The sequence below is a fragment of the Aphelocoma coerulescens genome, chromosome 6, assembly GCF_041296385.1.
Source record: "Aphelocoma coerulescens isolate FSJ_1873_10779 chromosome 6, UR_Acoe_1.0, whole genome shotgun sequence".
Classification (NCBI taxonomy): domain Eukaryota; kingdom Metazoa; phylum Chordata; class Aves; order Passeriformes; family Corvidae; genus Aphelocoma; species Aphelocoma coerulescens.
In genome coordinates this window covers 16,218,132-16,241,968 of record NC_091020.1, presented here as the reverse complement: position 1 = coordinate 16,241,968, position 23,837 = coordinate 16,218,132, and the positions used below count along the sequence as shown (strand labels likewise).

At 38.5% G+C, this 23,837-nt stretch overlaps 1 protein-coding gene across 3 annotated transcripts in view; it reads left to right on the top strand.

The window, feature by feature from the left end:
• The window catches only part of ZSWIM8 (zinc finger SWIM-type containing 8), a 59,041-nt gene that overhangs the window by 12,431 nt on the left and 22,773 nt on the right, over positions 1 to 23,837 (top strand). For 2 of the 3 annotated variants that reach the window (XM_069019357.1, XM_069019356.1), the window contains exons 2-8: positions 11,592 to 11,745; positions 12,906 to 13,000; positions 16,880 to 17,052; positions 18,767 to 18,874; positions 21,647 to 21,728; positions 22,345 to 22,465; positions 22,815 to 23,016. In XM_069019357.1, coding sequence (XP_068875458.1) covers positions 11,592 to 11,745; positions 12,906 to 13,000; positions 16,880 to 17,052; positions 18,767 to 18,874; positions 21,647 to 21,728; positions 22,345 to 22,465; positions 22,815 to 23,016 — 935 coding nt within the window. Of the gene's footprint in view, positions 1 to 689; positions 833 to 11,591; positions 11,746 to 12,905; positions 13,001 to 16,879; positions 17,053 to 18,766; positions 18,875 to 21,646; positions 21,729 to 22,344; positions 22,466 to 22,814; positions 23,017 to 23,837 lie in introns of those variants that run through there. The other variant, XM_069019358.1, reaches the window with a different exon arrangement.

Below are 23,837 nucleotides of genomic sequence, written 5' to 3'. Positions count from 1 at the left end.
CTGAGATGGGAGGGAAAAAGAAATATAGCTGGTAAATTTGTTTACCAGAGCTCCAGGTGAAAATATTTGTAACTTAGGCCTTTCATGCATGTCTTGCAGAGAAGGTGTAGTTGTTATTTGACCTAGAATGTCTAAAAGTTTCATTGAATACTTGCTTGCATTTAAAGCAGTAGTGCATGGGGTCAGCTAAGCTTCTTATCCTTCCCAAGGACAGGGAGTTAGTTTTGCCTGTCCAGTAGTGAATAGGAACTGTGTTCTGTGAACATTTTCAGAAGATGGTTGACTTTGCTTCAGTCTTGTGATATTGGAGAAATCTTGGGAGATATCATTCATTTGCCTGTTCAGATTCGTGCAATGGGCTGCAGTTAATCAGTGCTTCACAGTTTTCCAGGGATGCTTTTGCTATTATTTTTGTGCACTGAAAATAATAGACATGCTTGTAACTAACACCTCCTCTGTAAACATTCTGCAGACGCCTGCTTGCTTCATACGTGCCTTTGTACCCAGTTTTGTTTTGCCCATTTTGTTCTCCCTGCAGGTAATGTGAGGAAAATGGAAAGGGGAAAGGAGTTTATCTCGTTTAGAAGAGGGACTTTCTTCAGCTGTAGGTTATTAACAAATGATCAGATGGATGCTTTACCTTGAGTAAGAGAAATTAATGGGGGCTGAGAGCTTAAGGCAGGCTAGGTACTGCCACCTTTGGAAGTCTGTGTTTGGTAGTGGGGTTCAGGCTAGCTGGGGACTGCTCTGCTGCATGTGTGGTGAGAGAACCTGGAATTGAAGGATGTTGCTGACTGAGCTGTGTAACTTTCCACAAAGCCATAGACCTGAGGTTAGAATTGGGGAGATTTTTACAAAACCAAAGGAGAGAGAAAGGAGTCAGGTAAGATTTTTTTAAAAAGCGTTTAGGTGTCTAACTTCTTTTGACTTGCATTTATGAAATAGATATTTAAACCTCTAATGGTTTCCAGTTGGTGATATTAAGAGGTGATACCTTCTTTTAGTTCCTGATAGATGTTTAATTTTTTTTTTTAACTCTAGAGGTGAGACTGCCCTGCCTGATCCTTTGTCTATTCCTTTCAGACAATAATTTTCCCATCAGCCTGCCAAAAATTGGCCTCATGTCATGCTGATACATTCAGTAAGTGCAGCTCTTCAGTGTTTGCCAGTGCATTTGTTTGGAGGCCAAGCAATACTGTTCTGGGGTTTATTTAGACACATGAGAAAAACTGGTTAGAGATTAATTTTGCATGTTATACTTAAGGATGGTTACTAATGGTAGAGAGCAGCACAAGAAATAGTATAAGTTACGTGGTGTTTTGTATGACTTCCTTTTGTGTCTGAAAACATATCAATACTTCTTGATAGAGATTGATTCTCAGATGTGGTAAAGTCAGACTTTTGATTTGTGTTCCATCGTCTATATTCAGAAAAATATTTGGTCCCTGATGGTCTTTGTTGCTTTTTTTTGTCATAGGCCACTGGAGATAATTTTGAATTCTGAGCTTTTAAAACACCTTGTGTGGGGCAGGAGTGGGAATAACTGGTAATACTGAGCCTTGCATTCAGGAGGCAGGAGCTGTTTGATGTCTGTGCTCTGAATGCACAATCCTGGTTGTGCAGAATGCTTTCTGCATGGGGTGAGAGAGCAAGGAGTAACAGTGCAGGGGAAATGACTTGCCTGAAGCTAATCTGCTTCATCAGCTGTAGAGTTATTTTGAATGCAAGCTGCCCTATTTGTCATGAAACCTTGGCCAGCCCTGGCATGAATGCAGTGTTTTGTAGCACTGTCTGTCTTGCTTTACAAAAATCTGCTGTTTATTTTAGGATTTCTAACAGCTGTCGGTTGCTTGCCCAGGCTGCTCTTTTTATGAAATGAATTAATTTTTTTTAGGGAAGGAAATGGAAAGGTTTGAATTAAGAATTTTCTTGTCTGGATTTCCAGAGGAGGTTGTCAAGTTGTGAATGCTGCATTACCTGACTAATACTGGTATCACAGTTTTGGGATCTCAAGTCATGTTAGAGGAGGGGAGAGTTGAAAAAAAAGCCACAGAATATTCCAGTTTCATCAACACAGCCTTGTGCAGATTTTCACAGTTATTGCATAGGATTAGCAATAGAGTTAAATGGAAAAAACTCCTTTCTGATCTAGATTTGTGTTTGAAGAGGTCCTTACATTTTCTCAGAGCAGATGTTTTCTGCGGGTGTGTTGTATGCATGTGCAGCAAGATCTTGAACCATTAGGCAGAACATAGGTGAGTAGGATCTTAGGACTTCAAGGTAGTGATGGAGGGATGTGCTGGTGTTTCTGTCCTGAAGTCACGAAACCAAATAATGGATTTTTCCCCTCCCTCATCAAACATATTCTTTGTTACCAAATGTAACTTGTAGCTTTCTACATTTTCCTTGAACTGTTGTTCTGAAGATGTTTTTGAAGTGGTTTGCTTTGTAGAGATCTGGTTTCTAATGCAGTATGAATGTTGTAGCTATGATGCTTTAAGGACATAAGGAAGAGAGCTCTTGTAAGAGAAGAAGGGAAATCTGTTCTTCAGCCAGCTGACCTTCAGAGTGCAGAAAAAGTTTTCAGACATGCGCCTCTTTAAATTCTTAATGTGATAGAAATCTTGGACCTTAAACACACATCGTGCATCATCTGAGTTTTAGTTCTCTGGTCAGTTATCGCTTACCATTATAAAACCTCACCAGCTTTCTTTTTTTAGAGCTTCTTTTGTCTCATGAAAGTGTTAGGAGTTGGCATGACAATGGAACGCTTAAAGATGTAACTTTAAAAATAATAAGATAAAGGTAAAATAATTTTAACTCAGTCTAATATTGAAACAGCAGGAGTTGTGCTGAGTGTGGGATTCTTTCTGTGTTAGGTGCTCAGGTTCGTTAGCAAAAACTGTTTTGAGGTGCAGTCTTTATGATTGATGTTAGCACAGTGGTGATGCCATTTCTCCACAGGAGAGCGAAGTTAAGTCAGTTGGTTTTCAGTTGTGGGCTTTTTTTAGCTCTGTAGGAATCCATAGAGTAAATGTAGAAAACCGTCATGAAATGGGTTTGTCAGAAATGTGCAGAAAGGGAGCTGCAAGCCTTAACAGGTTTAAAACTACTGACACTTGAAAAAATCCCCCACCCACTCACCCCTTCTAAATCTGCAGTCAGTTGTATTCTGCAATTCTACAGGGCTTGTGTGCAAATAAAATACAAGTGTTGTTTTTCTGATATTTTAATGTATATTAAGGCCTGCCTTATAGAAGGAACTAATTATAGCTTCCTAAACTATCTTATTCTTGGAAGAAGTCATGATGCCAGGAGATATGCATATGCCATCAGCCAAATAATGTACTTCTCTTATTTCGAAGGGAAATCAAAATCCAGCAGCCAAAAGATAATTTGAGCCATGAAATATTTAGACTTACACATATGAGCTGTTTGTGATGTAGTGTTAAGCAGTTTTCAGAAATTGAATTCAGATGAAATTTGCTATGGCTTTTGCTGCAGGTGGCACAGACTTTGTTGGTGAATTGGACACCCTCCTGTGATAAAATGACCCTTTTTGCATTAGGTTAAAAAGAAGTGCCATTCTTAAAATGTTGTGATGGCTGTAATGGAATTTGTGTAGTAATAGTTGCTGCAGTTTGTCAGTTAAGTGTGAAGTTTCCAACTCTGGACTGTAATCTGCCCATCTGGTATCTGTATTTTTAATGGTTTGTGGCTATGAATCTCATCAGTCTTATCCAGTAAATGCTAATGAAAAAATTATGTTGCTTATTCATCTTTTCAACTGCTTTGTACATTAAAATGTCATTGTGTGGCTTAGGACTAATGCAGGCCTCCTCCAAATTCTTTTTTGCTTTCAATTTGGTCTTATATCTCTGCATTTGCAACTCATTGACATAATTTTCAGTGTCATTTCACTGCTGCAAAATGTTTATGTGATCAGATAGAGTTGCATAACTCTCGCTGAGGAAATAAGAGGTATAAGAACGTCTTGTAAACACAGATCCCATTAGGGTTTTAGTACTGTTAGTAAGCTTACAGGGGTAGTAGCAATGGAGAAGGAGGAAGATAAAAGCAAATAAGAGAAGCAGATTGGTTCCTAAATTAAAAAAAAAACCCAAATTTTTACTGGGGGGTTCTGCACTATTTACAGGCAGTAAGAAGTGTAATGTGCAAATTTAATGAGTGAATTGCATGGATAGAAAAATAAAACCAAATAATCCTGATAGTGGTTTTGTTGGTTTGGGGGTTTTTTTTTGTGGTTTGTTGTTGTTGTTGGTTTTTTTTTGGTGGAGTTTGGTTTTGTTTTGTTTTTGGGTTTTTTTTGGGTTTGTTTTTGGGGTTTTTTTTGTGAACAAATTGATGTACCTGTGATTCAAACTGAATCTTGCTTTGTTCTCTGGACCATTTTGCTAATTTGTTGATCACTTAGTTCTCTCTAGGAATATGGTTTTGGTTATTAAAAAAACTGTGTATATGTGTGTGTGTGTATAAATACTTTCATTCCATGATGAGAATATCATCCTGCCATACAAGCCTCTTGGAGAAAACTGTATTTTTAGAGTTTTTCCTGTGGCTAATTGCCTGAAATACTTGAGAGTTGCATTACAATGTCGTGTCCTTGCTGCTTTTGCTAGATCATTTGTTTAGTTGAGCTTGCTTGTCATGAGTATGTGAATATTTTAAAAGTACAGAAACGTTCAGAGAAAACAAAACCAAGGGAGCCCTCAGGTCAGAACATTCCCTCTAGTCTGTGTTCTGAGCAAACTTGATTAACAGTAAATCAGCACCATTTGTAGCATCCTATCTCCATCACTTGATCCCTATTCTTGTCTTGTCTAACCCTCTTGGTCTGTCACAGTGTGTGAAAAACACACAGATGAATACCACCAAATGCTGTTGTTCTCCATTTGTTGTTGCAGCTGGCTTTGTGAATGCTGAAGTGTTTTGCAGGGAATTGATTTGGAGTGGATAATATCTGAGAAACAATAGCTGAAACTTTATTATAACTTGGTACAACAAGTATTTCAGTTAAAGGAGTTGCTTATTTTCTTAAGACTGATGCTGCTCAAATAGTTGGGGAATCAGGAACCTGTAACTTTGCATTAGTTTGCTTAACCTGTAAAAGAAAAACTTCTACTTTTTAGCAATACTGTGGTTTGCTTGGGTTTTTTTATGAGGAACGTTGTGGGTTTTTCCCTTTGTATTAAATGGCATGGAATTATTAATCCGAAGCAGGGGAATTGAAGACAGCTAATTGAAGACAGCTGTCAGCATTTGAATATTGCATTGTGGCGTCTGGTTTTCAGATGCTTCACTCTGCATATGGTCAAGCTAGACTGTGACTGGGTGCAGATGCAGCTCCCTGTGTCCATTCAACTGCCAGGTTCTGATGTAGGAGGGTCTTGGTTCAGCTTCAGGGTCTTCACCCCTCGGCTTGCCTGTTGCTTTTCTTCCCTTGTGTGGTATTTGGGGCAAGAAAGTGGTGCCTGTTCTTGGTGTCTGCTCAGTTCTTGTGTCTGCTGGACTGCCATAAGAACACCCAGGAGCTCCAGTTGAGCTGAAGCAGTCTGTGATGTGTGCATCTGTTCACTTGAACACCAATGAGACCAGCTGTGTGATTTGAAGAGATCATCTGCAACTGAGAGATTGATGATCTTTTGAAGGGAAATTAATCCCTAATTGTAAGTACCTGAATACAGGCCTGAAAGAGGGCATCTTGAGTGAGGTTCTTCTTTTATCTAATGTGCATTATTGGATGGTCTACTCTCAGCATATGTGTCGCTAATCTTTCTTTTGCTGTAGGATGGAGCTTCAGAGCTGCTCCAGAAGTTCATCTGTGAGCCTTTGCAATGGAAGTTTCTCATGCTGTTCAATTTAGTTGCACTCTTTTATTCCAAATCGTCTCTCCCCTACCTTTGACCCATTTTGGTATGGATGTTTAAAGGTAAATACTTCAATTGTTTTAAGTGCTTGTGTGTTGCCTCTCTTTCTTTTGTATGTTTAAATTTATGTTAGCTATTTCAGTTGCGTTTTTATGTTAAGTATTTAGTTTTCTTCTAGAGCTTGGTGGTTGTGGTCCAGTACTTCATATGTTCCAAGTCTTACAGGCACAGAGTAGCTGAGAAATCTCTTCCACTTAGGTGGAGAACTTTTCCTGTACCTCTTTGAAAACATTGCTATCCTGTTTGTGACTGGACCATGAAGCTTAATTTAGTTATACTTAGTCTGATTGACTTCCAAGATTGTAATCCCAAGACTGTTCAAAGATGCTCTTAATATTCCATCATCTCTATGTATTATGTACTAGTGCATTATAGATGGGCTCTGTTTTTTATAATGTTGCCTGAAATTTGGGAAATTGTAAAGTAAACGTTCACTACTCATCTCACAAGTCTCTGCTTGAAAGCCGTAGAGCGGCAAGCAGACAAATGTGTCTTGTGACCCTTACTGCTTACATAGGCTGCAAGGATATTAGTTCAACACTTCTGATGGTCCCTTTTTGTTGACTTTGTAGGGCTGGGACTTAACCGGGCAAAATGTTAGTGTCATAGAAAACCAGCTAATGGTGGTGTATCTGTGAGCCATTGAATCAGTTCTGCTCTTAATTAACACCTCTTTGAATAGGCAACTAAAATTCATCTGCCTTGTGGATGGAGATTTGCATGAGAAATACTTTTAAAGGAAGAGAAAGTACCTTGTTTTCAGACTTTTGCAAAATGCTTCTGTTACATACCATGTGTCTTATCCTCAGTTCAGAGATGGATTTTGTTTATTTTTAATAGACATGTTGCTTTTTATAAGATATTGATTATATGGTAAAATGGAAGAAGAAGAAGAAGTATGAGCAGTGGCCTAAATGCCTTGAATATAATTTATTTGAAATAACAAGTACATTTTTGATTAAAAGGCTTATGTTTAATTTTGCAGTGTTCACTTAGGGAAACTGTTTTTAAAGTATGTTCACAGCATTCACATTCAACTATTGCAGTGTTCAAGACAAAGGTGAAGTTTTCTGATTTCTTGCCAAGTTTGAGCTCTGAAGGACTATATTTCTCTGGCACATACTTCTTAAAGAATAAATTTCTAGAAAGAAAAAAAAGAACAAGAGAATAAACTAAAACTAACAGCAGAATTTTAGAAGGAAATGTACAGAAAACAGTATGAAAACAAATATTTTTAAAGAGTTGATTTAGGTATGTTATGATTAAATGCAATGCTTCCTCTGCTTGCCTGTTTGAGAATTCTCAGCACATTTTGGTTTTAAGGGATATCAGAGAGACAATGTATCACTGACTTAAGCCAAGGGGCGTTTTACTGACAGGCACTTAAATAAAACAAGCAAAAATGCTGTAAGTGCATTCTGCAGTAACAGTTTTGTCTTTCTACATGGAAAATCCTGTAAAAAGCACTGTGTTATTTACTATTTTTAAAATGAGATTTGCAAAACAGGTTTTGAAACACCCCCCACCTACCTCCCTCACTGGTCAAGACTGAATTCTGCGTATTTCCTCTTAGTTTTACTGTTCTTGCACTTTAGCTTTTGATATCCGAGGTGATTCACTTAATTTTCTTTATCTTCTTGTTCTGTGTGTAGTTGTATTACTTTGTTAGTCTTTGTTACATTTATGACTGATGCCAGTGGGAAAGGTGAGGGGAACAGTGGGATGGGGACCAGGGATTGCTATAAAATCAAAGCTGTAGACTCAGATCTAAAAAGATAATGCAGCCTAACATGCCATTTTTCTAAAGGTATATATAGGAAAAGCAATGTCTCCTGTCTTTGCACTGTGTCTTATCTCTTGCTGTGAATTTTGTTCACTTGAATTTGTATTCATTCACTTGTATGTATAGTTCATTTTTAGAGATGTGTGTCAAATGAAAGTAACTCAGTGGAAATACCCTCATAACAGATACATTCAGTGTTTAGCCCAGTTGTTTTTTCTCGGTTGTGTTTAATAGCTCTTTGGTATTCTCATGGTCCCTATTCTGCTGATTGTTTAAGCCGTTTCCTCTCTTTTTTTCGGTTACTGTGCTGAAGGAATACTGCTAGCTCATTTTGAACATGATCTGTTTTTATGAGTGATTGCTGGCTGCAACTTATTACAGCCTACCCTCTAACAGGAAAGGTTAAGCAACTGCTACATGTTCATCTCTGTGTCGTAAGTCCTTCTGGCACAGATGTTGTTCTGCTGGTGAAAATGCAGGTTTGTGTGCACAGCTTGTGTTGGCTGTTGTGGGGTCAGGTGTTTTGTTGTTGTTGTTCCAGCAGGAGTAATTACATCTATTCTAAAGTTTTAGCTATTACAAAATGGCTCTAAAAATCAAACCTGTAATTCACATAAAACAGTAGCAAAAAGGGTGGGGTAGTCCTCATGAAAGCTGCATGTTCTGTGTGGCAGTAAGTAGATGAGGTGTGATTTAGTCAGAATGGTTTAGATATGCTCGATCTTGCATTTTAGGTAGGAGATATAGATTAGACTGCTTCTCAAAATCCCTTCCGGACCTGGGCTTTTTAGTCATTTAACCTGTGAGAATTGTTTGAGGTTGCTTATGCTTTACTTGTGACTATTCTCCCAAGACTTGAAATGTGCTTTTTGTTCTGCTTGGGTCATCATGTCTGTGTCCCGAGAGCAAATAGTGATTCTTGCTAGTTTTGCTCCACAATTTAAAATTATCTTCTCCCTTGGATAGTTATCTCAAGAACTTTGACTTTACTGCTGTATAATTTTTTAAATATTAAATTTGCAATCTTCCTTCCTATACCTATCTTTACTTTCTGAGCAGAAGCTGTAGTGCTTTCTCCTTTACTTTTTTAGCAGACTTCCTTTTTTCTTCCGTGCTAAAAATATTCATTATAGAACCTGAGAGTACCTTTTGTCTGTTTTATTGATAATACCTCTTGATATAAGTGGGTATGAACCTACCTACAAGTAGGTATAAATCCACCAATCCAGGATTTGTGTATCCAGAAATAAACCTTTTGAATAGATTTCTTGTTGTTTAGGACTCATATGAGAGTATTTGAAGTCTAGTTTAAGCACCAAAGTAGGACTGTCCAGCTCACTTTTCAGGAGGTCTAATGGGAAAAGACCCTGTAACGTTCTGAGTCATATTGCAGGTAAGATTGTCTCACCTTGGCTACATGGGCAACTACCCCCTTGAAACTTAGGGCAGTTTAACTTCTCAATTTTAACATTTACATGTATGCCAAGGTAGCTATTGCGAATTCACTCATCCTTGAAGTATGGTTGACAAATTATTTTCTACTTTCCAGTTATTTTCTGCTATTTTTTCCATGTCTCTTTTTCCTTATAGAAAATTCAGAATTTTAGAATGGTGCATGGTTTTGTAAGTAGGATTGTTGTTTTTTTCCCCACCAGGTTTTACTTTATTTCACCTTATTCTGAAGATGTTTCAGCTGTGAACTCTGAGTTATGCCAGATAATTGGCCACCTGTCTTGTGCTGATTACTACTAATGCAGTAGAGCTGATGAATCAGTTAATGGGTTCAGTGCAAAGTCAGCCTGTTACCTTACTTCACTGTACAGTTCACTGTACTTCACTGTGTACAGTTATTAAAATCAAGCTGGCTGACTTCTGCTAGACTTGTGCTGGAGCAGATGAGGAGGTCTCATGTTGTAGCATCTCTAATCTCACCTTCATAGCCAGCACCAGATCCTTGTAAAAAGAAATACCATCCAGGCTGCAGGCTTGCAGCTCTCAGAAAAATGTGCATGTGTTTGACTCAGTACTGAAGTATTTTTTTTAGCCTTTTACCTTTTGTAGAGGTTGTTTAGGTGTTACCTCTTTTCTAGTACTGTGTAATGAGATAACTGAATAGAGTATCTCTGTAGAAGAAATGCATTTTAAACCATGAGAAATCCTCTCCTTTCATCACTCAGAGTAATTTCAAGTATGGAGGTGATTCAATTTGGACTTACTGTGGTATCTACTACTACAGTAGCAGCAGGAATGATATTAATTTGACTATGTTGCACTAATTAAAAACAATACTAGGGAGTAATTAAAAGTAGTGTATTTTTTAGTGACTTGATAAAAACTTCACACCTGTTCTGGTTGTCAAAAGTGTAAATGAAATGACTTTTCTGCTAAAAACTTGTTTATCTGCTAGCTGTAGAGAAAGGAACACATCATTTTCCATGTGTTGTTCATTTTATAATCTGCTTCTCTCACATTTGTGAATGGGATTATAGCACTGTAAAACAGAGACTGGATCTATAACAGAATAAGTCACTGGTGATGGAGAAACAACCCTGGTAGTAAAAGGCTGACTCTGGGAGAAGGGAATAGTGGCTAATGAATCTAATTTCACTGCAGTAAAAAAATCATAAATGTGGGATTTTTCCGTATTTATGTAATCCTTTCATTTGTCAGGTCTGCTCAGTACTGGGGGAGATGTTGGCTGCTTTGCTGTGTGCATGCACTTTGAAAGGCCTCTCCTAATCCCATCTTTCCCAGCTGTTGGGACTGGAGGGTGTCTCTAGGCAGAGGGTGAGAAAGTGCTTACTGACATCAGGGCTTAAGTTTTCCTTTGATATGTTGCCTGGAGGCCGGTGGAGAGGGAAAGCTGAGGGCCAGATTGATTTACATCCTGGCTTCCAGTGGTGTTTTAGAGGCTGGTGAGGGAGGCAAAGAGACATAACATCGAATATCTGAAACGGAATTAATTAGGGGTTTGGCACCAGGGTTTGGAAGATGGGGGAGCCAAGGCTGCTGTAGTGATGGGTCAGGAGGTGATCTCAGTAAAGCAGGGATGTACTTGCAGATAAGACAAGTCTGGCATTTTGTATAATCTAGGTCAGAGCAAAGCAGAAATGTAAGGGTTTTATAGCCTTAGATATAGATAGGTGTTAAGAAATCTCCATCTGCAGTTAAAAATGTAAGAAGTGGAGTTAGTTTGGTAGAAAGGTGATGGTTAAATGTATTTATATAAAGCTCTTACTGTCTTCAGTTAAGATCCTCATGAGCTCAGTGCAGTTAGCACTGCACTGACACATGAATTCCCAGTTGCTTCTCTAAAGAACTTAAAGTATAAAGACAGATATCATATGAAAGGTGAAGGTGAAGGGAATAAACCAACAAATACTTACTGAAATTAAAACCTTGTAAATAGCTGAATACTGAGTGTTGTCAAAAAAATTCAACACTAAGGTTCCTGGATAACCATTCTATTCCTACTTGTGCATATATGTTGTAATAGTTCTTTGTGTAAACTACTGAAATTCACAGGATGTTGCTGCCACGTCATAAAATAAATGTGTGAAAAATACTTGATTACCTTAAGTCTTGCTAAGTTTGAGTCTGCTAGGCTGATGCAGCTCTTTTTGCCAAGGACTGGTCTTTTTGGGGTGTGTGCCCATGCCCTGAGGGGCTGAAGACAAACATGGAGTTGAGAGACAACTCTTCAGAAGATTTCTGTGCTGGCTTTTACTATCTGTCAAAAAGGGTCTTGAATGTGGTGAGATAAAAGAGAAAGTGGAAGAGCTCCCTGCTTTGACCTCCTTAGCCTCTCACAAGTTTTGTTCTTTGAATGGCTAATTGTGTCTTGTTTCTTGTCTTGCTAGATGGGCTGGTGATCCCATTGGTGGAACTCTCTGCAAAACAGGTTGCATTTCACATTCCATTCGAGGTGGTGGAGAAGGTTTATCCTCCAGTGCCTGAGCAGCTGCAACTTCGAATCGCCTTCTGGAGTTTCCCAGAAAATGAGGAAGATATCAGGTAATAAATACTATTTCTCTTTCACTGATGCTTAAGAAAAGGTTCTCTTCACTTGAGGAGAATCATTGTCCTTTTTATGTCCTGTATATTTGGTGCTTCTGTGGCTCTCAAGTGCCTTTTGTAGTAATACATGGATCGATTACTGTATGATATGCTATGATATGGGGTTTTATTCTAGGGTGAGCTGCCTTGCATATGTGCCAGGAAAACCATGTAGATGTCTGGGTTCTGTGTGTAAAGCATAGCAAAATAAATGCACCCTTCAATTTGCCTAACAGTAGGCTAGCTTGTAGTTTTGTCCCTGTGTTAATCTTACTAAGTCATCTTTCCATTTTGAACATGTTGCTGGAGTCAAAGCTTTAACTGGGCTCAGAAATTGCCAAGGGGGGATAGCTTGCAGTGCAAGTCCTTTGTTGGTGTAAATAGGAGAACTAGAATTTGCTGAATAAATCAGTGATCAGAGTTGATATAGTCAGATGACTGTATTTCTTATGTTTCCACATTAACTATGTGACTACATAGTCAAAGATTTTCTGCTTTTAGATCTCTTTCTAAGCTTTGCTGAAGCTTTTATATTATAGGAGGTTTACCCATGTGCCTGTGCATTCAGAATTTTGTTGCAAAGTAGTGATACTACACTCTTTTAGAAAGAATCTTGCTGAAAGTTCTTGGATATGTTTGTCTAAGGTTCAGGTATCAGATGGGGGAGGTAATGTCAGAAGGGCTGATGTAAGATCACCTGTTAGTGAATAGAGCTAGCCAGCTGGTTGTATATGCTCATTATTCTGATGGACACAGGTGTACAAAAACCTCACGAGAGCATGCAGATAATTAGTCTAGGAGGAGGTTTTTTTGTGGCGTGCTGGCATTAGACCTTGAATTATACTGTATATAAAGGCTTAAATTTAGATGATGAATGAATTTGTATTTCAGAGCCTTAGATTGAAATTCCTAAAAATGCCAGTGGCTATACACAAACCCAGTTAGCAAGACACTAATGATTTTTGTGGTTGAATTGTAATGTCAAAAGGGTAGGAGAGACCTGGACTTCATATTCAAGATAGTAAGGATTTTTCAAAAGTCATGTCAGCAAAGAGGATAATTCTGTGAAGTTTCTCAAAACCAGACTGATTCTGACCTGTTCTGGTTATCTCTTGCAGGTTGTACTCGTGCTTGGCGAATGGCAGTGCAGATGAGTTCCAGCGAGGGGAGCAGCTCTTCCGGGTGAGGGCTGTCAAAGACCCTCTCCAGATAGGTAAGAACAGTGCAGTTCCACGTCTCTAGATACTTCAGAGTCCCAAAATCATATCTGCAGTGGGGCAGCAGTGCTATGACCATGTCTCAAAACAAGCTTTTCTGGCATCCTAGCTTAAACTCCCTGCCAAATGTATTCTTTGCAATGTCTTGAGCTAAATGCTGCATTTTATTTTGGCCTCAGTCAGCTCAGCTGTGAAATGGACTGAAAGGTCAGAAATGTTCTGAACCTTAATCTGTCCTAGCATTTTGCAAAAAACTGTATAGGATATGTTTGTCTTCATAATGCTTAAATTCCTCATTGCTGAAGAGAACTTGACTTTCTACTTGTCTGATCAAATGAATGCCTTGCCTAAAGTGCCTGTATGGCACAGAGGAGGTTTGCAAGGTTTATTCTTGTAGCAAAAGAATTGTATTAATAGTGCAGTATTTTGGCAGACAAAAATCCTTCTTGTTGGACAGTGGGTTTTATAGCTTCTCCTACTGTCTTGTTCTTTTTATGTTTTTTGGCTATAGAAACTAGTCTATACAAAGAATTGGACTCTGGATTTTTCATTAAATCCTTTGAAGCAAAAAAGAATATTGAGATAGCTTTTTCAGTGACAGCTGTTTGACCAGAAGGCATTATGTGAAATAAATAATAGTATGTCAAGGTGGGCCGTGTCAATCCCATGCAGATTTTTTTTCCTGCAAGTGTAAGCTTCAGAATGAGAATATTATTTGGCATGTGGGAACTGAGCCTGGTTGTAATAAGAAAAATGATAATATAAAAAACTGTATAATGTTAAGGAGGAAATTTAGGAAATTTCCTATATTTTCGTGTGATGAGGGATAGAGACTTATGTGGGTTTGCTTAGTTACTAGAACCAGTAATACTTAACTCTCAGTGATGAGTGAAATTAATAAATTTAGGTAAAGAGCCCTGAGAAAAGGAGTAAAAGGGACGTGTACTATGAAGGTTTGGGGAGAACAAAAAGAAAAGGAGATAGCCTTTGAGATATGCAAACTGCAAGAGACTGATGAACTGTTACCCAAAAATAGGGTAAAGGTTCTGAAAGGATACTATCTAGTCCGGTGTCTACTGTAATACCAATAGCAGGCATTCTTGGGAATGGAAGTGAGGTGATTCCTCATACATAAGTCAGATTGAGTTAAAACTACCTTGCATAGTGTCAGTGTGTTGTCAGTGAGACCAAATAGTAATTTTGGAATGTCAACATTGATTTGGAAATTTTGCTAAATAGGATTAAACTGACTTTTGAGGGCATTCATAATCTCCCAATGTCATGACTGAAATGCTGAGAGAGGCCTCAAAGGAATCTGGTAAACTTCAGGAAGCCAAATGTTTGAGAGAGAGAAAGTGAGTTAAAAAGCAGCTTGCTGAAATTCAGTAATTCCTGGGACTTTTACAGAGGAAAAGAGCAAAATATTTAATAGACAGTAAAAGACTGTGGTCAGCACTTGTTTCAGTAATACATTAAAAAGGGAAGGAAGTGTAAAGCAATGTACTGGAACAAAGGCTGGGAATATTAGGGCAAAACCTGCGCTTTGGGGAGAAGAGTAGGGAAAAAGAGGAGGTGGTGAGAAGTAGACTTCTCAAGTACACATAGAAGCAGCTGTGATTCTTGACAAAGGCTTGTGTGTGGAAGGGAAGGAAGAAACTTTGTTTAAATAGTAAGGTTGCCTTGTCCTTCATAGAGGAACTGTATCTAATGGTGGGATATTTTTTTTCCTTGAATAGCAGCTCAGAAGCTGGGCAGCACAGGTGGGGTGAATGTATTTCCAGTTGTCTGCTTCAAATGATTTTAAGGTGTGTAGTTGCACTATTGAGTTTCATACACTGACAAATGGGAGCATAAACACAGGAAATGAAGCAGCCCTTGAGCGGGGAATCCTAGAGGTCTTTTCCAGTCTCAGAGATTCTGTGATTCTTTGATTTTTCCTGGTAAAAGAAACCATTAATTATAATCCAGATTTCTTTCTTCATATAGTTTCCTGTGCCATCCCACAAACAATTGTTCAGTATAGCAAGATTGGTGTTGCAAAAGAATTAACTGGGCAGTGCTGCTTGAATTAGCATTGTCAGTGTCAGATATGTTTGTCGATCTGCAGATTGATTTGAAGCTTGTGATATATTGTGTTAAACTCCTTAAATTTTGTCTCTTTTTATATGTGTTCTTCCATCATTGCATTATCAGTTAACTCTCTTCATATACAAAGAAGAATGTCATGGTAGGAGCTTGGTAAGAGATTATAGCTGGGATCCAGTCTTCTCTAACACCTTTTGTATACTTCTTTTTTGCAATGAAACAGAATTGCTGCAATTCCAACTTGTGAAATGCCTAATTTGCTTATGTGAAAACCAGAGCATTATTCTGAGATGCTTTTAGTATAACAGAAGGACTAGCTGAACTGTTTGGGTTGTATTATCCAAATGTGAAACATAAATTAACAACTGTATCTGGTAATAAGCAGGGCAGTAATTTTGTGTGAATGCCTTCTTTTGTTTTGATTCTGTTCCGATTGCTAAAATGGCTGAAGAATTTGGGTGGCATTATGTGTACTAATGAAAATAATCACATCAGGGAGAGGATTTGAATTGTGGTGAACAGGAGAAATAGAAAGGTTAAGCAAGGTAAGAGCAAATTTGTATTGGTATGGGGATTATATTTTGAGAAGGAAATTATGACATTATTTTAAATGGAATTAATTTAGTAGGTCACGTGCACTCCTGAACACCATCATTTTTATGTTCCCACAATATCATAATAAAAACTTAGTAGTGTGGATTTATAATCTCCTTCCTTGCCCTCATTATGGAGAAACTATCATCTGTCCCAAGCCATGTTTTTTCACTTAAGGTAGACTGTTGAATTGAAGTTTGGTGATGACTTTGATGCCCTTGGTGCTTTGTGTGCTTCATTAAAACTGAATTCAAGATTAGCAGAAAAATTCTTAGACTGCTACTCATTCCTGTAGAGGATGACTAACTGCTGATAGGCACCTTAAAGATGGGTAGAAGATTCATGCTCCTGGTGGCCTTACCCTGATTATATGTGTCCCTCTGGATGAGCAGTATCTCCAGAGGGACATAGGCAGAGGAAGCTGCATTATGAGTACAACTCATATGCACTGTACATGAGTTTATGTGAAGCTAAGCCTTGTTAAAGTCCTTTGTCATAATTTATTTGTTTATGATGGGGCTGGATTCATTCAAGTGTTATTTCTGAAATTTCTCCTTTCCATTGATTTTAGTCTAAGCAAGAGGGTTTTTTTTGTCTTCGGAGTTCATGATTTATAAAAAAGGAAAATTAACAAAATTGCTAGGAGGTGCATAATTTATGACAAATGGGTAGTTTCTGAAGCCACAAAGTGAAAGTAAGTGTTCAGGCTAAGTGCTGCCTTCTTTAGTTGACTGTGAAATTGTGAAAATTTATTGACTTGGAAATAATTCCTAACCAGTCACCTAGCCCGTTCTGCACTGTAGCCAGACTTAGCACAGAAGTTATGCCTAAAATGTGTATATATAGTCTAGCTTTGACCCTGTGAACAAAGCCTGACACTTTTCAGGGATGACTTTATCCATTTTTGCTTTTCTCTGTTAAATAATAAGAGAAATTAATTAATTAACATATTAAAAGCTGGTATTTTGGAGTCTCTTGTAACATATTATGCTTCTCTGCTAATATTCAGGCATTTTCTTCCCATGGTTGGGAAGAAAAAAGTGCTGGAGATTCTAGGTCCATGTCCATCCTTATAAGAATGTTGTTGCCAGACATACTGTTTCAGTGTTTAAATGGCATATACCTGTATTTCTGTGCCGGCTGAATCTTTTTCCCAAATACCCAAAGAGTAACTTTGGACTTTTGAATTTGCACAGGTTTCCATCTGAGTGCCACTGTGGTGCCCCCCCAGATGGTGCCCCCCAAGGGCGCGTACAACGTGGCGGTGATGTTTGACCGGTGCCGGATCACGTCGTGCAGCTGCACCTGCGGCGCCGGGGCCAAGTGGTGCGCTCACGTCGTGGCGCTCTGCCTCTTCCGCATCCACAATGTAAGCTCCAGCACAGCTCTGCTCTCCCCTGGGCACCCAGTCTCTCCTCAGTACAGCTCTATGCAGCGCACACTCTCTTTAGGAAATGGTTCTTGGCACTCCCTTCGGTTACAGATTGTGCACGTGTGTGCTCACAGTTGCAGTCTACAGGCTGAATTGTCTGAGGCCCTAAACTGCAGACTGTCCTTTGGTAATGTGCACATTGCTAAGGGTACATACGGAGTGCTTTTTGGCCTCTTCTGTTTCTCATTTAAATGCTAAAATCACTCATTATTTCTTTATCTCTGAAAAGAGTGGAAGGTCACCAATAGTTAGTCTTTTATTAAAAGTCTTTGCAAGTACAGGATTTGAAAGCTCACTCTTTCTGTTGTTTGGTCAGAGTGCAGAAGGAAAGTAATTTTGAACACTGTTGGCCTTTATGTTTACCAGTTCATTTTAGCACTTACTGGGGCAGGTAACTGTCATTTTGACTTGCAGATTTCAAGCAGTTAAGTTTATGTTTTTATTTGACTGCTTTTATTCTATATGGCCTTCTATAGAGCAAAAAGTAGGCATTTTATATCCTAACTAGCTTCAGTTGAAAATGTGTAGAATCAAGAGGAATTACACCAGCTGAGGGTTTGGTCTTGCATACAGTTTAATTTCCTCTGCTTTGGGAGGCTGAGAAACACAGGATTAAGTTTTGATGATTGAAGGAAACAGAAGATTTTCTGCTGTCACAGAACATTTTACAGCTAACATGCTTATGATCAACTCCAGATACTTAAATAAGTGCTAATAACCTGATGAAGCTTGTTAGTATTTCACAATGGACAAGTGTAATTGGCTTAGATACATACTCTTGTGAAATAATCAGAATATTGGTCTACTTTCTGTGCTTAGGACTGGAGACTTGGCAAAAAAGTGGGTTCTGCTTTGAATTCATAGTTTGAGTTCTAAAAGGTGGATGTGGAGAGTGAGGCTAGAAAAAAAATTGTCCTGTATATTATTTACACTCAGAAAGTTTGGACGCTGTGTAAGATAAAAATCATTCTTTTGCCTCCAATCCTTTCTCCACCTGAAAAGTGATAGTGAAAGGATTTTTCTATTTGTATAAACTGACTTCTGACACTAGCAGGTTACAAGCCAAGGTGTACTGCTCTATGTAGACAAGACAGTATCTGAAGTATCTTTGTTATCAAAGTGCTCTTGACTGTGTACCAGTTAAATTTTAAGTAGGACATTTTTGTTATGTGGGTGAAAAAGGTTAAGAAGCTAGTGGTGACTTTTTATAATCTAATTTGTTCTAAGATATGGAAAGAGATTTTAAGACTGAATTAAGAAACCCTAATGAGATAAATGAGATGGTTGTGATTCTGTGAAACATGCCCCCACAGAGCTGGTTGGTTTGCCAGAAGCTTAAGGGATAATGTCCTATTTTAGAGGTTTGTTTGTGAAATCTGTGCCAGTATTTGTGCAATTGCTAGCAACAACAGATCTTAAGCACAGCTGTTAAAGCAGTTTCCTTGAAAAAAACTCTTGAAAACAGTTTTTATAAAGCCTAGACAGTTTATTTGCATCTTATCTGCAGCACACTACATAATTTCAGAGAAAAAAAATTGGCCATCAAGACCAAGCATACTATGCATCAGCGTAGCAAGTGTTTGTGACACTTCATCCATTTGGTGGACACAGCTTCATTAATGGCAGTTTGTGTTTCCTTTTCTTTCTTCAGGCATCTGCAGTGTGCTTACGAGCACCTGTTTCTGAGTCTTTGTCTCGGTTACAAAGAGACCAGTTGCAAAAATTTGCTCAGTACCTAATCAGTGAACTTCCACAACAGGTAAGTGGGGACCATCATCTGACTGATGAGTTGTTAAATTCAGTTATCTTTATTCTGGGTCAATTTATATTATGTCTTTTGTTGCAAGATAACCAGTTATCCCTATTCATTTGTGAGCTGCTGGGAAGGCATTCAGTTCTTGCTCTTTTCAGGTTTGCTCTTCTATTATTCAACAATTGTCTGTTGCCAAGTAAAAGATTTGAAGTGTCTTAAAAGGAGAAAGAAGAGTGGTGGCTATTCATATCAGCATGAATATATGCTGAGCTCGTGAAAGATCAAACACAGTAAATAAGTGCATGATTGTTGAAAACTTAGGTCAGCCCAAATCAGCTTGTGTCTTTTTTGTGTGTTTGGTTAGCTAAGTGCAGAGAACTACCCAGGTAAAGTATTGTATGTGCCTTAAGTGGGCACTTTCTAATGCACTTAACTGGTAGTCTTTGGACTTCCCCCAGTGTAGCTCCTTGGGGATTCATAAGAATAATTTAAAGTAATAGACATGACATTTTTTTAGTCAAAGTCTGCTCTCTTTTTCCTTAAATATCTATGTTGTTCAAGGTCGGGTCATTTATATCATCTGCCTAAAGTGTTTGCACAAAATACACAAGAATACCTAAGTGATTGTGAAATGACTGCTTTAAAAATAAAGGGCTTGGCAACTCTTTTATGCTGGTTCACCTAAAGGAGATTAAGAAAAACTGACCTGCATGGGTATCTGTCACATTTCAGCAGTGCATTTGTAATGCACTCCTCTTAAATACGAGTTAGATTACTGGCAGCATGTGCCTAAAATTCATATTACAGTGTTTCGCTTGGGACACTAAGATATTTTATTGCTAAAATGTCCTCTAAATTTCCTACAGAAATACTAATCTTCTTATGAGGGGAAATAGAGGAATTCTGCAATATGAAAGTGATATAAAAATACTGCTTTGTTGTTGCTGAGAGGTGAGCACCAGTAGTGTGTGCTTCTTGCTGCATTGCGTAACAGGCAAAGCTTTTTTCTCTCCTCAGACTGAGCTTTATGGCACAGTCTGGTACTTAGTAGGGGAGGGCTTTGAAAGGTTAGTAGTGGTGGTAGTTGTTTCCTGAATGTGAGGCATGTGAGTTGTTTGCTTTCAGATATTCTGTGTCTGCTCCTTTCTGCAGGGTTTATTTCTCCTTTGGTCACATGTACCGTCTGTGCACCAGGAACATCTGGATTAATTAATTATTACTGTTTTGACAGATAATCTGATGATTGCTGCCCAGCAGAAAAGTTTAGGGTTTATTGGGAGATATGTCTTAATCTATGTTGTGTAATTTTTTTGAAATCAGCAAGTCACACCCCAAACTCTTTCAACAGTCTTATTCCTGGTCTTCAAGATTTCTGGGTGGAGATAGATACTTTAATTCCTTGGGACCCCATATTTTAACTACATGATGTAGAATTAGAGCAGGCTGTATGCATGATTCTATTTTATCCTTATTTCCAGTTTGTGAATGACAGGGTACAGTAAATGTAGTGCTGGATTACTTTCAAGTGTAAGGGAATGATGGTCTATAGGAGTTCAGTTAGATGTTTTTCAGAAACTCTGTAGAAAGTGTTTTCTATATTTATGAAAATGATGAAAAAGCAGCTGGAATTCATTACCTAGTTCTTTGCCCAAGAGCTATTTCCCAAAACGAAGCCAGTACTCCTATTCCAATTAAACATGAATATCTTAGCAAAAAAAGCCTAAAGGAGAGTCACTGCAGGTCTCTGGTACTTTACTTCAACCTTAAGGTGTGACACTGCCAAGACCTGTGACTTTTCTTATAATATGTAGTAGTGGGAAAAAGGTACAAAATAGCTTAGTGCTGAATTTGTTTCTTCAGGTGATTGAAATGCAACATATCCTTCTGAATCATTTTTGTCTTCCGTCTGAGATGTATCTGTATTATTTGCAAATATAGGTGTCCTGAATGTGCCTTGCTTTACAGTAAGAGTGCTCTTTTGCTTCAGCTGTTGTACAGAGAGAGGTGAATAATATCAGACATTCTGTTGCAAGTCATTTAAATCCTAATTATGTGGATTAACAATTTGCCTGTTCTGTGCATACTAAAGGCTAAATGGACCCACACTTTCAGCCCAGACTTAGTCTGGGGAAAAAACTCTTTCTACTGTGCAGTTTTCTTTCAAAAATAGCACGTTAAGGGTATATCTACATAGGATGTTACAGTTGAGTGTGAACCTTCTCTGCTTATGCTCTGAGCTGGTCCAGAAGCTATGATTAGTGCTGAAATTGCATTCATTTACTACTGAATCCCTTTGCTAACTGGATGGTAAATAAATTAAAGTCTGCCCCCAAAATTATGTGTATATGTATTTTATAGTTGGTCCCCTGCACCCGTTTGCTTGGGTTTTAGAGAAATGATTTAGGAACAAGAAAGATCTTTCAAAGTCCAGGAAAATGGTGACCTTGACAGCAGTGACTTCCCTAACTCTCAAAATTAGTTGCAGTATCACTCTCTGTGAGTTCCTATTCCTCAAGAAATGAGAAGGGAGCTCATAAACTGATGCTTTTGTTTACTGCTTAGGGTGTGACTGCAGAAAGTGAGCCGTGCGTGGGCTGTGAGAGAGGTGTGACAGCTTGTGGCCATTGTGTGATCTTTAGCACCCTCTGTCGTCCTTTTGAAAACGTAGCTCTGTGTATTCTGTACTGAAATTACCAGAGTACTTCAGTCACGATCTTTTGCTGGGTATATCAGGATAAGAAATACTGTGTATATTGAAAGTTTGCTTCATGTTTTCAGATTCTTCCAACAGCTCAGCGTTTGCTGGACGAATTATTATCTTCTCAGTCTACTGCCATCAACACAGTGTGTGGAGCCCCAGGTAATTTTAATGTATCTTTTTCCAGTAATCTGTATCACAGATAGAAAGAGGATGTATTTCCATAGCTTCAGATTTCTTAACCTGTAGCTTGGATTGCAGATAGAAATCAAGGAAAAGGGATGAGTATTGGCACTTAGGTGTATATATGGCACAACAGTAGGCACCTCAGAATGCTTGCAGAGGAAGGGAACATCAGGCACTTTCTAACAAAGTGTTTTTCTTTTTAATTTAGCATTAAATATAGATTGCTGGAAATGGTGATTGAAGGGGACCTCTCCCAAGTTCCTGCTTAAAACAGGACTGTTGGTAACACTAGATTGGGTTAGCTGTGACTTGGGGTAGCTTACCTAAGTGTTGGTTACCAAAGATGTTAGAGCATTCCTATTTTAATACTCCATTACCCTTCTGGTCAAGAAGAAGCTGCTAGTTTAGTGTTGTCAGTGTTGAAGGTAATGTTATTGTAGCATTTTAAGATAATTCTGAATAGGGTGTTCAATAATGGGTGAAATAACTTGGGTAGCACTGCCCACGTACTCCTTATTAACTCTGTGGTTGGGCACACAGAGTAAAATATCTTCAAAGCTTGCAGACTGTAAATGTGTTTTTCTTTTGTAAGATCCCACTGCTGGACCCTCTGCATCAGATCAAAGCACCTGGTACTTGGATGAATCTACTCTCAGTGACAACATAAAGAAAACCCTTCATAAATTCTGTGGACCCTCTCCTGTTGTTTTCAGGTAAACTGTTTCCCATTGAAGGGAAAATGCGATGTTCATGTGATCTGGAAATTCATTCACCATATAGCCTGTATGCCTTGGACTGAAGGATGCTCAGTTTCATTGTCACTCTTCTGGACTGTATTTTTGCATAGGTTGTCCAGTGTTACTTCAGTGGAGCAGACTGTATTTGTACAATATTTTGTTTGTGTGGTGTTCTTGAGCTCATTATGCATCCTGTCTTTTAGGTTATTCATGTCTGCACCACTGAAGGGCAAATATATTCCTGGATGTAGACTATACTCAGGATTTTGTATGACTGTGCTTGATTTAATTTTTTCTCATCCTTATTCTTCTGCTTTATATACAGTGATGTGAATTCAATGTATCTGTCTTCCACTGAGCCACCAGCTGCTGCTGAGTGGGCTTGTCTGCTGCGTCCGCTGCGAGGAAGAGAACCTGAAGGAATCTGGAACTTGCTTTCCATTGTGCGGGAGATGTTTAAGAGGCGGGATAGCAATGCAGCTCCTTTGCTGGAGATTCTGACTGACCAGTGTCTCAACTATGAGCAGGTATCTCTTTGCTTGGAGTGGGGGGATGTTCTGGGGAATGAAGCAGAGCCAGTAACTGGTGCTTTGTGTCTATACAGTCCATGGCTGAATACAATCATTTCAGTAGCCTATGTGCGTTACGGGCATGTGCCTCTTCACACTAAAAGGATGTTAGAGTTTGCTCTTGTTCTTATTTAGTGATGTCCTGATAACACTATATTCCCCAAATGCCTCAGTTCTCCTAACACGAGTATTTAGAGTCTGATTTCTTTTGTTCAGCATACTTGATTTAATTTCTTCCCAATCAAGGTGATTTATTTTACTGTTGTTTTGTTTCTGTTTTTTTTAAACAAAGCATGTCACATATGAGCTAAGTATATATGTTGTGTGATAGAATCTCAGATTCTTTTGTTACCTTTATGGAAGATATCTTTTGGTGGATTGAAGTAGTACTTTTTTTATTTTGTTAAAATAATATTAGAAAAAAAGGTTTCCTTTGATAGATCAGAACTTTGACCTCAGTCTGTAATACAAATTGCAGTGTAAGTTTCCTTATTGCTCCATCCCATACCTTAACTTTGAGCTGGGGAAAAGAAATGCTTCATTTATCACATTTGTTCACTTTTTCTCTCCAAGTGTGAAGGCCTCTAGGAAGTGAACATCCTGTGAATATTTTGTTCTTTGGGCATGTGCCTTCTAACCAGAGAAATTTTGAGAGGCCCTTAGTTCTCAAAAACTAATACTGCTTTAATGGTCATAGTTATTTTGGAGTCGAATGAAAACCTGGTATTAACTACAGATCCCGTTTTCTTGGAATTATGAGATGAAGTGAGAGCAGGGGT